Source organism: Schistocerca piceifrons, chromosome 3 (genome assembly GCF_021461385.2).
Source record: "Schistocerca piceifrons isolate TAMUIC-IGC-003096 chromosome 3, iqSchPice1.1, whole genome shotgun sequence".
NCBI classification, from domain to species: domain Eukaryota; kingdom Metazoa; phylum Arthropoda; class Insecta; order Orthoptera; family Acrididae; genus Schistocerca; species Schistocerca piceifrons.
Genome location: NC_060140.1, coordinates 666,438,171 through 666,452,187, shown reverse-complemented (window position 1 = coordinate 666,452,187; position 14,017 = coordinate 666,438,171). Strand labels below are relative to the sequence as shown.

Genomic DNA, 14,017 nt, shown 5'->3' with positions numbered 1-14,017 from the left:
TTTCATTTTTCAGCTTTCTGTTAGAGAAACGCAACATTTCGAAGTGGCACCAATTCGTCATTGATAGACCTTTTTATTAATTTTCAGTAGCCTTTTCTCTTATCATAAAACCTGAAGTCATTTGAAGTAGTAGTCCAAGAATTTTAACTAATTACATAGCACAGAGTGGTTATCAGATTGTTATATGCAATTTGCATATTCAAAACTTCCATTGGTACACATCTTTAGTTGCACTCCTCCCAACATCAATCTGGGATACTTACAACATGTATTACCTCACTGCTTCGGTACTTATCTAGTCTCTCACTGTGTGCATGTATTACAGTATAAGTATAATTATATTTTCTACTGCATTCCTGACTCTTAAATTTTTTATGTTTTCTGCCATACTGGAGTTGTTTTCTTCTTCTGGCTCTTTCATATCTGGACCATCTACGGTTGGTTTTCCTATAACAAATTGAGTTGCAAATCCTAAGTGTATAGTGGGTAATATTGCAATCTGAGGTCCTTTCAGCAGTTTCTGAAATACTATGTTGTCTTTTCAAGTAAGTCACAAGTTTTCAACACACCTGTGGTAATACTTTGTATGTTTTTGCTGACAACATTAATATGCAGTACTATACCAAACAATATCACCACTAAACAAAGGAACATAAAATCACAGGTAAGTTTTGCCAGTTTGACAACCATGTCTTTGCTTATTTCAGCCAGTCATAGAGCCCTCTCATGATATACTTGAGAGCCACATCTGTAAACCTTACTTTCTCCTCTTGTACTCAGTGACTTCAACATTAAATTAGATATATGTCATTCAAGACTGACCATTGTTGTCTTGATGCAGAAAATAAATCATAAATTTTTCTCACTAAATGAAATAATGAGAATCTTTGTTCTGATGCCTTTTCAGGTTCATTCACAACTAGGTCTAGGGAATGACTACTACAAGGAGCATAAAATCCCTTAAGATTTATACCTAAAATACGCTTTTGCAGTCCTATGTTCTTGCCTTTCATATGAGAACCATCATCATAGCCTTGCCTCTCATCCCCTCCAAAGGTATATTCATTTCCTTTCATTGTTTTAAGACTGCAGATGTCTCTCTTGCAGATACAAAGCCTCCAGCATATCAAAGATGTCAATATAAGCAGAATATCTAGTGTACAGTCCAAAATTGTACTATAACATTTATCTGCTTTCAATAAATAGAATATTTAATTTTTTGATGGAGAATTTGAGATATTTCATTCTGTACATTTTTTCCTCAGATAAGGATGAGACTTATTTTCACCACAAGTTATCATTCTTATACGTTCACCAAGAACAATCAAATTTTCCAAATAATTCAATCAACTTTAAGAAATCCCATTGTGAGTAAACGGCATATCTGAAGTTCCTCTTAAAGGAAGACACTGTCTAGTCAAAAATTTAATAATTGCTGTAATGTATTCAACTACAAAGATACAATGATAGGTTTCCACATTTTGATACCTACAGAGTTCCTTCATCACAGGACTGCCAGATTTTAATCTTCTGGAGAGCGCTGCCCATTTTTTGCCACTTTTTTAAAAATGAACTAACCATTTTCCTTGAACAATTTCACCACTGCAGAAACTGTAACTATAATTGAGTTATTTGTTCTGAAGGGCCTCTCGAGTACGGTTTTCCTAGCGAAATCGTCTATTTTGTTGGGCCATTTCGTAAGCTCTGGATCGAGTACATAACACTAATTTGAGTGTGAGATGTGCAATTGCCTCAGCTGGGACAGTTTCGAATTCCTCACAGAGCTCGCACACTACGTCCAATTTACCCTGTGATATTGAAGATACATCTTCACCTACAGAAGCCTACCCTGCATCTGTGCATGGATCATCCTGATCAAAATCTTCTTTAGGTTGAAAAAATTATCCAGTGAAAATTTTCATTTTTTATCTACAATTTCACTTTCAGCTCATCTTATCCTGCACCAACTGCCTGAGAAATGCTTCCTGCCATAAGATATTATGAGGTCACTATAGCTGCAATATTAATCTCATGAGAATCAGCAACTGTATTGATATTTAAGATATCATTTATTGTTCAGTATCAGTTGCACATTTTCAATTAGATGACATGTTTAAATTGCTCAGGATCGTCTTCAGATGTAATTAGTTCCATCAGCAAGCTGTCATTTTTATTCAGAAACTCAAATCAGAGAACTCTGATATGAGATTCTGAATGGACAAGATGGCTTTCTGAAGCAACTACTTAAGATTGAAGATTATCCTGACTGACTGAAACATGTCATCTAACTAAAAAAGTGCAACTGAGATTGAAAAATAAATGAGAAGTATCTTAAATATTAACAGTTTGTAACAATTACAACATAGCACAATGAAAACGCATCACGTCACGCTGAGAAAGCCTGTTTTTGCATTAAACCACTCATCCCTAGCTACATTCAGTTCAATGGACAAATATTAACTTTTGGCACAATCACTGGTATTGTCTTCACTGGGCCAGAAGAATGAGAAGACCAGCGACAGAAAGTTCTCCATGTTAACCACAGCATGTAAAGACCTATATCAGTGACACAAACCACACTTTGACCACTATATCACATTTCACTCGCTACTTAACTATTAGTTGCAGTCCATTAAGCAAAACAGGCAAACACTGTTTCTGTACAATGAAACTGCCAACTGCACGTATGGTGACGTTTGGTTCTTTCTCATGTGCAATGGTGTGATTGAGCTGCTGCACGGTGATCTGTGGTATGGCAGCAAAATATCCTGTGGCAAAGGAATTGCCTCGCACTGTGTTCGTTCACTGGAGATGACTGCTCGAACATACCTTCCATGGCAAGGTTTTGGCTTATTACTATTTTCAGTTACATTATACAACCAAATGAAGGCAGCCGCAACTCGAGTACTAACCATGCTGCCCCAAGAGTGGCTAATTGATGAGCCAGCAGGTGTGTGTGTGTGTGTGTGTGTGTGTGTGTGTGTGTGTGTGTGTGTGTGTGTGTGTGTGTGTGGACGAAGGCCTTAATGGTCAAAAGCTTTATTTGTGACAGTCTTTTTGTTGTGCCCATCTGTGACTAAGCATCTCTGCTATAAGGTGAGCAGCAATCCTTTTCATAATATTGTTAAATAAAAATGTTAACGTTGTATAAATTTTAAATGGAGGCTACACTATCATTACAAAAACCACACTATTGTTTAAACCAATGATAGCTCCTGGTTTCATTCTTTATTTCCATGATGGAAACGTGTAGTGCTTCGAGAATTTCAGGGTAAATTCTAGAAACACTTGGCTCTCCACCGTCTCTAACACCTGATATTTTAATGACAAGGGTGAGAGAGCCTTTTTACTGCGCCACACAATGTCTGTGTGTGCAGTAAGGACAGCTGTCATGAGGAGCCAGGAGCTGCGTCAGATAAGCTGCCCCAACAAGTGTTTACCAACAGTGCCTTGGAAGCCATATCAAAAAGTCAAAGAATGTCTGCATAATGTTCCTTGGTGTGTGATGTCTTGAGGATTGTTACAGAGACAGATGAAGCGTGTATTATAGAGAGACTCTTACTTTATGTCTTGACTCTGCATGAGGCAGAACATACGTCACTGTGTGACTGTTTAGTAGAGTCTGACTTTTTCTTGGAACCAGTTGGTTTGCTGGAGTTTGTAAAGAATAACAGTTATTTTGGGACGAGAGTCGAAAATATATTGTTGTTTAACTGACAAGAGCCAATGAGTACTTAATTTATTTCAAGAATATAGAGCTGGTTAATAATATTCCCCTTAAACTGATACTGTCTTCGGAAAAGAATTAAACGGCGAGAATGACGTAGCTGATAACCCAAAGAAGAGGCTGCATGCACAAGGTAAGTCAACTGGCAGAGACATGAGAGTCATGCAACCCAACACCTCACTATCTCTTGTCGTCCAAGAAAGCATCAGAAACTGAATTCGCATCTTTGATCCAGCACTATACGTTCATCATCCGGTTATAATAAAATAAAACACCACCATTATGAGCCTGCTGCCGACAACCAAGAGAGGAAAATTTGCAGCACTGTCATGGAGACAGAGTGGCAATACTGAGACAACAGCAACTGGCAGAGCCGAGTACTTCATTGTCAATGGTCTCTCTGGTGCTCAAGCTGTTCAAAGTGGTAGATCATATGACAGCAAATGACTTACGTATTAATACTTTGTTAGAAAAAAAATAAAAAAATGAATAGACTGCCTGCACCTATCTAGTCTGTCCACAGCATGTAAGGGAAAAATAACTATGGTCAGACACAGAGAAGATGTGCTTTCCAACATGCCTTGACCATGATTTATGGCCCAAAACAAGCAGTTCTCAAACTACTTTCATTTACTGTAGCGGAAGTAAGTTAAACCCTAAATTAAGTTGTTGGAATACAAATACAGTGAAATATGACGAAACTGGAATATCAGTTTGTGCAATGTGGTTGAGTTGCTTCATCTCCAAAATAAGGTTTGACAGGTATTTTCCTTATGATATTAATACCTATTGATATCAGCTTCAACACCATGAAGGAAAGGGGAATGAAGGAAAACTTAAATACATGGTAAAGACAAAACAGGAAATATTAATTTAGAGGAGTGTGGCAAGAAGAAGAGCAATGTAAATTGTATTAATGGCTGACCGAAAGAAGAGGGAATGGCATGTTAAGGGTGCCATGCATCTTTCCATGTGGCATACACTGCTTAATGACAATATCTACAGAATGTGACACACAGTGCATGTTTTACTTATTTATTTATTTAGCACAAAGCATTTTCTCAATGATACTGCTATATGTTTTTAAGGCTGCTGCATAGGAACTTTTGGGCCATCACATGCTGACATTTATCTGTATAACAACATTTTTTTCCCTTCTACATGGGCTTTCAAGCTCGCATAGGTACATTTCAAGTGTTGTGTAGGCACAAGGTAGAAACTGAGTTGGCAACAATGCCGACAGCAAGCTTTACTATTTTGAAAGACGCATCCAAGGCGACAAACTCCAGTACTTCATTGGTTACCTGTTTCACAATACAGTAGCTAACTTCCACTAAGTAGATAATTTCCAGTAAGAGACTAGAATTTAAGAGCGATTTCCTCTTCCAACTTATTCTCACACTCCTTCATTTTAAGATTTTGCCACTCCCAAAAACCTGTCACCCTAGGTAGTGCCATGCTTTGCCCCCACCCCATCCTCCACAGTGCCAGCATCATACATACAAATCCTGCTTTCATCAGTGAAGAGAACCTGATGTCAATGATCCAGATTCCATTGCAAGAATTCTCTCATGCATGAAGCTGCCAGGGAGTTTGTACTGTTGTTTGTAATGGATGCCTAGGGATGAAACTGATTGCTTAGAAATACTAGTGTCCAGTGTGGATTGACAATGCCTTGCCAGTTGCCTCCAAAATGCCATTGCACAGTTCTGTAGCATTCTTCTTTGGATACCTATGAGCCATAATTTATCTGCAGCAGCTGTCAGTAGGTGCTTTGACAATGAGCAATCTCTGTGAGGCAAACCATGTTTTTTTTTCCCCTTGACAGCAGCTGAATGTCAACTGACATTGCTTTGATGTGTGTCAGTTGTATTGTATTGTATGTTAACTGGGGACCTAGAAACAACGGAGAGGCTCCGTCCCCACCGCAGCCGCAGTGGTCCACAACCCCACGACGACTACCACAGTCCACTTCACCCCTACGCCGCCCCACACCGAACCCAGTGTTCAGTTCGGCCCCTGGTGGACCCCCCGGGGAATGTCTTGCACCAGACAAGTGTAACCCCTATGTTTGCGTGGTAGAGTAATGATGGTGTATGCGTATGTGGAGAACTTGTTTGCGCAGCAATCGCCGTCATAGTGTAACTGAGGTGGAATAAGGGGAACCGGCCTAAATTCGCCAAGGCAGATGGAAAACTGCCTAAAAACCATCCACAGACTGGCCGGGTCACCAGACCTTGACACACGCTGGGTGGATTCGTGCCGGGGACCAGGCACTCCTTCCCGCACAGAAAGCAGTGCGTTAGACCGCACGGCCAACCAGGCGGGCTTATGTGTCAATTACTCTTTGTGCTGACAATCCTCCTTGCCATAAAATGACAATACATGCACAGTCTAAACTTGAAATGACACACTGAGGCATGTTGGCAGATTGATCAATATGAACAGTCACAATATCCCTTTCATGATTAGACACACAACATTGTGCTCTACTTAACTGCAATTCGGTTTTATTTTTACTTCAATTAAACGGGTGTTTTCAAGAAAAAGAGTAGTGAGGAAGAGGTTTCTGGGAGAGTGATGGGGAGGGGGACCATAACTTTTAGAAGCCAAATATTTTTTAGCAGTTTATACAGAATAAGTTAAATACAGTAAGTATGATATAAAAGACATTCATTAATTGGATGATCTGATGTGGCAGGATGAACGTGGAAGATGACTTAGAAAAATACTGACAAAGAGAAGGTGAGCTGGAAGTCATAATGAAACATGACATGAGAGCTTGAAACTGCAGAAGTATGTTGAACAATGAAGAGATTATCATTGGAAAGCAAAACCGCACATAATATCACATAATATTGCACTATTTGAGCAATTTATGAATACTATTATTTGGTTCTGAAACATTATTTATTTTCATTGTATTCATTTTGTTGTTTATATCAGCATTTCAGTGGGGATGAAAGGAACAGGTCAAATGTATGCTGGAGGAAATAAGAAATATAAGTAAACCATTTAGTGGTATAAAATTAAGCAATATATTTAGGTGAAACATTTCTGCAGCTGAGTCTTTTATTTTATAAAAAATAAAACAGGACAGGTGGGAGAGGGGGCAATAAATGCTTCCAATCAAGGCAATGACTGATGCCACAGCAATACAAAGTTGATTAATACATCAAATGTCTTGTTTTTCAAAATTTTTAGCATATAGACAGGAATTTATTTCATTCAAAATTAAAATATCAGTTGCATCACAGTCAAAATTAATACACCTTTTACATAACATTTACATTTCAACAAGTAAAATTTTTTAAAATAAAATATTGTCAGTATTTTTCTACTGATATTACAAAACTAGATTATCTGACTTAACTGCAACAATAATAAGCTTTACAAAATGGAATTGTGGCATTAAGAATGCCCATTGCTTTGTTTAATCAAAGCAACTCTCTTTCCTTTGTACTGAATGAAACGATTTAAATTTGTACACACAGTAGTAACAGTGATGTAGTGTTCACCCAAAGACTTCTTCTTTGAGCGCACCTGCAACAAAAGAATTTTGTTTCATTTCTCTCATTTAAAATTGTAGATTTCATCTACTCACCTATCAATACTATTTCTTCAAGACCTTCATCATGATCCTTTGCTGAACCAGCATTAACCTTCAACCACACATTAAATTTTCTGACGAAGTTCATAGTAGCCTTGACTTGTGTGTCTCAGCAGGTCTGTAGCTCAATCATTTCCAAGCCACATCCAAAGAGAATGAAATATGCAAGATTACCAAAGTCTAACCACGTGCAATGGATAAGTGAGGCAAGGGTTTTCACCAGGTCAGTGAGAATAATACCAATATGAGCAGGTCAATGGAAATGCTTATAAAATGCTTTCAGAAAAAATTTGTGCTCATAGGAAACAAATAGAATAATATAAAAACAAAGATGATGTGACTTACCGAACGAAAGCGCTGGCAGGTCGATAGACACACAAACAAACACAAACATACACACAAAATTCTGCTTTCGCAACAAATGGTTGCTTCATCAGGAAAGAGGGAAGGAGAGGGAAAGACGAAAGGAAGTGGGTTTTAAGGGAGAGGGTAAGGAGTCATTCCAATCCCGGGAGCGGAAAGACTTACCTTAGGGGGAAAAAAGGACGGGTATACACTCGCACACACACACACATATCCATCCACACATATACAGACACAAGCAGACATATTTGAAGACAAAGAGTTAGTGCAGAGATGTCAGTCGAGGCAGAAGTGCAGAGGCAAAGATGTTGTTGAATGACAGGTGAGGTATGAGTGGCGGCAACTTGAAATTAGCGGAGATTGAGGCCTGGTGGATAACGGGAAGAGAGGATATATTGAAGAGCAAGTTCCCATCTCCGGAGTTTGGATAGGTTGGTGTTAGTGGGAAGTATCCAGATAACCCGGACGGTGTAACACTGTGCCAAGATGTGCTGGCCGTGCACCAAGGCATGTTTAGCCACAGGGTGATCCTCATTACCAACAAACACTGTCTGCCTGTGTCCATTCATGCGAATGGACAGTTTGTTACTGGTCATTCCCACATAGAATGCGTCACAGTGTAGGCAGGTCAGTTGGTAGATCACGTGGGTGCTCTCACACGTGGCTCTGCCTTTGATCGTGTACACCTTCCGGGTTACAGGACTGGAGTAGGTGGTGGTGGGAGGGTGCATGGGACAGGTTTTACACCGGGGGCGGTTACAAGGATAGGAGCCAGAGGGTAGGGAGAGTGGTTTGGGGATTTCATAGGGATGAACTAACAGGTTACGAAGGTTAGGTGGACGGCGGAAAGACACTCTTGGTGGAGTGGGGAGGATTTCATGAAGGATGGATCTCATTTCAGGGCAGGATTTGAGGAAGTCGTATCCCTGCTGGAGAGCCACATTCAGAGTCTGGTCCAGTCCCGGAAAGTATCCTGTCACAAGTGGGGCACTTTTGTGGTTCTTCTGTGGGGGATTCTGAGTTCGAGGGGATGAGGAAGTGGCTCTGGTTATTTGCTTCTGTACCAGGTCGGGAGGGTAGTTGCGAGATGCGAAAGCTGTTGTCAGGTTGTTGGTGTAATGGTTCAGGGATTCCGGACTGGAGTAGATTCGTTTGCCACGAAGACCTAGGCTGTAGGGAAGGGACCGTTTGATGTGGAATGGGTGGCAGCTGTCATAATGGAGGTACTGTTGCTTGTTGGTGGGTTTGATGTGGACGGACGTGTGAAGCTGGCCATTGGACAGGTGGAGGTCAACGTCAAGGAAAGTGGCATGGGATTTGGAGTAGGACCACATGAATCTGATGGAACCAAAGGAGTTGAGGTTGGAGAGGAAATTCTGAAGTTCTTCTTCACTGTGAGTCCAGATCATGAAGATGTCATCAATAAATCTGTACCAAACTTTGGGTCGGCAGGCCTGGGTAACCAAGAAGGCTTCCTCTAAGCGACCCATGAATAGGTTGGCGTACGAGGGGGCCATCCTGGTACCCATGGCTGTTCCCCTTAATTGTTGGTATGTCTGGCCTTCAAAAGTGAAGAAGTTGTGGGTCAGGATGAAGCTGGCTAAGGTGATGAGGAAAGAGGTTTTAGGTAGGGTGGCAGGTGATCAGCGTGAAAGGAAGTGCTCCATCGCAGCGAGGCCCTGGACGTGTGGAATATTTGTGTATAAAGAAGTGGCATCAATGGTTACAAGGATGGTTTCCGGGGGTAACAGATTGGGTAAGGATTCCAGGCGTTCGAGAAAGTGGTTGGTGTCTTTGATGAAGGATGGGAGACTGCATGTAATGGGTTGAAGGTGTTGATCTACGTAGGCAGAGATGCGTTCTGTGGGGGCTTGGTAACCAGCTACAATGGGGCGGCCGGGATGATTGGGTTTGTGGATTTTAGGAAGAAGGTAGAAGGTAGGGGTGCGGGGTGTCGGTGGGGTCAGGAGGTTGATGGAGTCAGGTGAAAGGTTTTGCAGGGGGCCTACGGTTCTGAGGATTCCTTGAAGCTCCGCCTGGACATCGGGAATGGGGTTACCTTGGCAAACTTTGTATGTGGTGTTGTCTGAAAGCTGACGCAGTCCCTCACCCACATACTCCCGACGATCAAGTACCACGGTTGCGGAACCCTTGTCCGCCGGAAGAATGACGATGGATCGGTCAGCCTTCAGATCACGGATAGCCTGGGCTTCAGCAGTGGTGATGTTGGGAGTAGGATTAAGGTTTTTTAAGAAGGATTGAGATGCAAGGCTGGAAGTCAGAAATTCCTGGAAGGTTTGGAGAGGGTGATTTAGAGGAAGAGGAGGTGGGTCCCGCTGTGACGGAGGACGGAACTGTTCCAGGCAGGGTTCAATTTGGATGGTGTCTTGGGGAGTTGGATCATTAGGAGTAGGATTAGGATCATTTTTCTTCGTGGCAAAGTGATATTTCCAGCAGAGAGTACGGGTGTAGGACAGTAAATCTTTGACGAGGGCTGTTTGGTTGAATCAGGGAGTGGGGCTGAAGGTGAGGCCTTTGGATAGGGCAGAGGTTTCGGATTGGGAGAGAGGTTTGGAGGAAAGGTTAACTACTGAATTAGGGTGTTGTGGTTCCAGGTTGTGTTGATTGGAATTTTGAGGTTTTGGAGGGAGTGGAGCTGGAAGTTGGAGATTGAGTAGATGGGAGAGACTGGGTTGGTGTGCAATGAGAGGAGGTTGAGGTTTGCTGGAAAGGTTGTGAAGGGTGAGTGAGTTGCCTTTCCGGAGGTGGGAAACCAGGAGATTGGATAGTTTTTTAAGGTGGAGGGTGGCATGCTGTTCTAATTTACGGTTGGCCTGTAGGAGGATGCTCTGAACAGCCGGTGTGGACGTGGGAGAGGAAAGATTAAGGACTTTTATTAAGGATAGGAGTTGACGGGTGTGTTCATTGGCTGAGTTGATGTGTAGGTGAAGGATTAGGTGGGTGAGGGCAATGGATTGTTCAGTTTGGAACTGGTATAGGGACTGATGGAAAGAAGGGTTGCAGCCAGAGATGGGAACTTTAAGTGTGAGGCCTTTGGGGGTAATGCCAAATGTCAGACAGGCCTGAGAAAATAGAATATGGGAGCGTAATCTGGCTAGGGCGAAGGCATGTTTGCAGAGGGAATGTAAATAAAACTTAATGGGGTCATTGTGGGGGTGTTGTGAGGGTGACATGGTATTAGAAGGTGGAAAGTGTAACACGAGGCTGAAATGAAAATGAAAATAAAAATATATGGGGAGAGATAAAGGTGAACTAGAAAGCAACTGGAGATCTGGTATGAAAAAAGGCGAAAACGTGTTGGTTAAGTTGATCCTGTGGTGAACTTGGGTTGGTAGATAGCGATGTGCATAAAGGTTAGGTGGTTGTGTTGCCGCTAAAACACGTAAAAGGACGGAGAAATCCGGGAAAATTTCGAAAAAAACGTGTAAATGTATGAAAAGGAGTGGTGGTGTGGTGAAAGATTACGAAAATGGGGCTAACACTTGTCTGACGAAGAAATAATGAAGTTAAAACCTGTGGGGAGCGGCTAAAAATGATTACTGATGCGCGAAAAACGGAAGTGGAAATAAAGTGAAAGTTATTAGAACTAGCCGAAATGGTTGTTAAATACGTGAAAGCAGCTGTTATTGAACTAGAAGCGGTGGATTTTATGGCGGCGGTAGTGTTGAAAACGGAAAATGAAATTTTTTTGGTTATGGTTTGGAAGTAGGTTATGTATTATTGAGTATATATAGGCGGGATAAAATTGTATAGTAGATTACGGTAAAAAGGGGAAGGTGAATAAAAAGTGAGACTACTGGTAAAAACAGAAAGAGAAAATAAGACGACAGGAAAGATTTCGAAATGCAACAGCGACAATAACAAACGTGATTGTTGGGTTCAAATTAATGATATGATTATAATAGAGGGAAACATTCCACGTAGGAAAAATATATCTAAAAACAAAGATGATGTGACTTACCAAATGAAAGTGCTGGCAGGTCGAGAGACACACAAACAAACACAAACATACACACAGAATTCAAGCTTTCGCAACAAACTGTTGCCTCATCAGGAAAGAGGGAAGGAGAGGGAAAGACGAAAGGATGTGGGTTTTAAGGGAGAGGGTAAGGAGTCATTCCAATCCCGGGAGCGGAAAGACTTACCTTAGGGGGGAAAAGGACGGGTATACACTCGCACACACACACATGTTTAAATATGTCTGCTTGTGTCTGTATGTGTGGATGGATATGAGGCAACAGTTTGTTGCGAAAGCTTGTATTTTGTGTGTATGTTTGTGTGTTCTTACATGTTATATAATTGGTGACAAAACTCATTTGTACTGGCAAATAGCTGTTTTATATTTTCCTTAATTTTTAACATTTTCTGTGACATATACATGAGAGTAAGCTAAGCATTTATAACACAACTGATATTAATTGGCTTTTGAGATGGAGAGAAATAGACAATGGATGATAATGTCGGTCTTGGGGGAGCTCATAAGCATTACACTGTAGCCACTTCCAACTTCTTTTTAATCCTACAAGAAACCTCCAGTTTTGACATAACAGTTTCAATCGACGAAACACAGTCACCCACACAAGATACCTGGCGATCATGAGACCCTCCAACACCGTCAAAGAAATGGCAGTGAAGTGGTGTGTAATTGTATGAAATTAATACTGCAAGATGGATTGACATCACAGAAAGGAATTACTTTGTTGGGACATGCCCATAACCATACTGTGAATGAAGTCACCCTATCAGTCAGCATATCAATGATACCCGACATATCTACAAGGAATGGTGTACCACTCATAACAGTGTGTCAACATGAAGGAACACTGTGTTTATATATCTCCTAACTGACAGGGACTAGTGACGAGTGTAAAATATTGTCAATGACAATAGGTTTCAAACATGATTGGAATTCCTGCTGTGAGTGAATGTGGATCTATCTCAGTCAGTTCCCAAGCAAAAGCTGCGAATGGGACAACATGCAATGGACATTGGAAGTTGGGTACCACACAAAACGGACATTATTCACAGCAACATACAAAGCTACATGTCTTCAATGGACCATATAACAAAAATACTTGAAAGAAGCGGGAGGTCATAATATAGTAGGACTATATTGTACTGTACCGTGTTGAACTGGGCACCTAGAAACGATGGAGAGGCTTCGTCCCCGCCGTAGGCTCAGAGGAACACAATCCCACAACAGGTTACAGCAGTCCACTCACCCCACCGCCCCACACCGAACCCAGGGTTATTGTGTGGTGTTTTTTTTTTTTTTGTGGTTTTAGGGCGCACAACTTCAATGGTCATTAGCGCCCTGACTACTCTAAGAATGCACCGCGAGGCACAAGTTGACAACAACAACTAAAAGGGAAAACACGATAAAAGACAGACTGACAGGCATAGGAGTAAAAAACAACATCATCAAATGTCCGTAGCGAGGTTTGTCAAATTGATAAAACAAAGAACACGAGCAGCTGCTCGTGGGTCATCCGCTAAAATGGCATCGAAAGTATTAGGCAGGTTAAGATCGAGGCGCAGTGTGTGAAGATCTGGACAGGACATTAAAATGTGTCTAACCGTCAGCAAGTGCCCACATGGGCAGAACGGCGCCGGCGCAGCCGTCAGCAGATGGTGATGGCTGAACCGGCAGTGTCCAATTCTTAACCGGGCCAAAACGACCTCCTCCCGCCGAGAAGGGCGTGAGGAGGACGTCCAAGCCACGGGAAGAGGTTTTAAGGCCCGAAGCTTGTTGTCGGTAAGTGCAGCCCAATCGGCATGCCACAGCGACACAATGCGCCGACAAATGACCCTGCTAAAATCGGACGAAGGGACACAACAAGAAGCTGTCCGAGGCTGGAGGACCGCAGCCTTGGCCGCGGCATCTGCAGCTTCGTTCCCAGGGATACCGACATGGCCAGGAACCCACATAAAGCTAACCGGAGAACCGACGTCCACCAGCTGCTGAAGAGAGCGTTGGATCCGGTGTACGAAAGGGTGAACCGGGTACGGATCACTGAGGCTCTGGATGGCGCTCAGGGAATCTGAGCAGATGACATAAGCAGAATGTCGGTGGCGGCAGATGTAAAGAACAGCCTGGTAGAGGGCAAAGAGCTCAGCTGTGAAGACCGAACAATGGCCATGGAGCCGGTATTTGAAACTTTGTGCCCCGACAATAAAGGAACACCCGACCCCGTCATTGGTCTTAGGGCCATCTGTATAAATGAAAGTCATGTTGATGAACTTCGAAAGAAGTTCCAAAAAACGGGAGTGGTAGACCGAACCGGGGGTGACCTCTT

At 42.1% G+C, this 14,017-nt stretch overlaps 1 protein-coding gene across 1 annotated transcript in view; it reads right to left on the bottom strand.

Moving 5' to 3' along the window:
• Window positions 1-6,741: 6,741 nt before the first annotated feature.
• Window positions 6,742-14,017, bottom strand: part of LOC124787716 (HEAT repeat-containing protein 3) — a 309,813-nt gene continuing 302,537 nt past the window's right edge. The window contains exon 14 of the mRNA XM_047254560.1: window positions 6,742-7,270. Within this exon, the coding sequence (XP_047110516.1) occupies window positions 7,139-7,270 (132 nt within the window). The 3' untranslated portion in view covers window positions 6,742-7,138. The remainder of the gene's footprint in view (window positions 7,271-14,017) is intronic.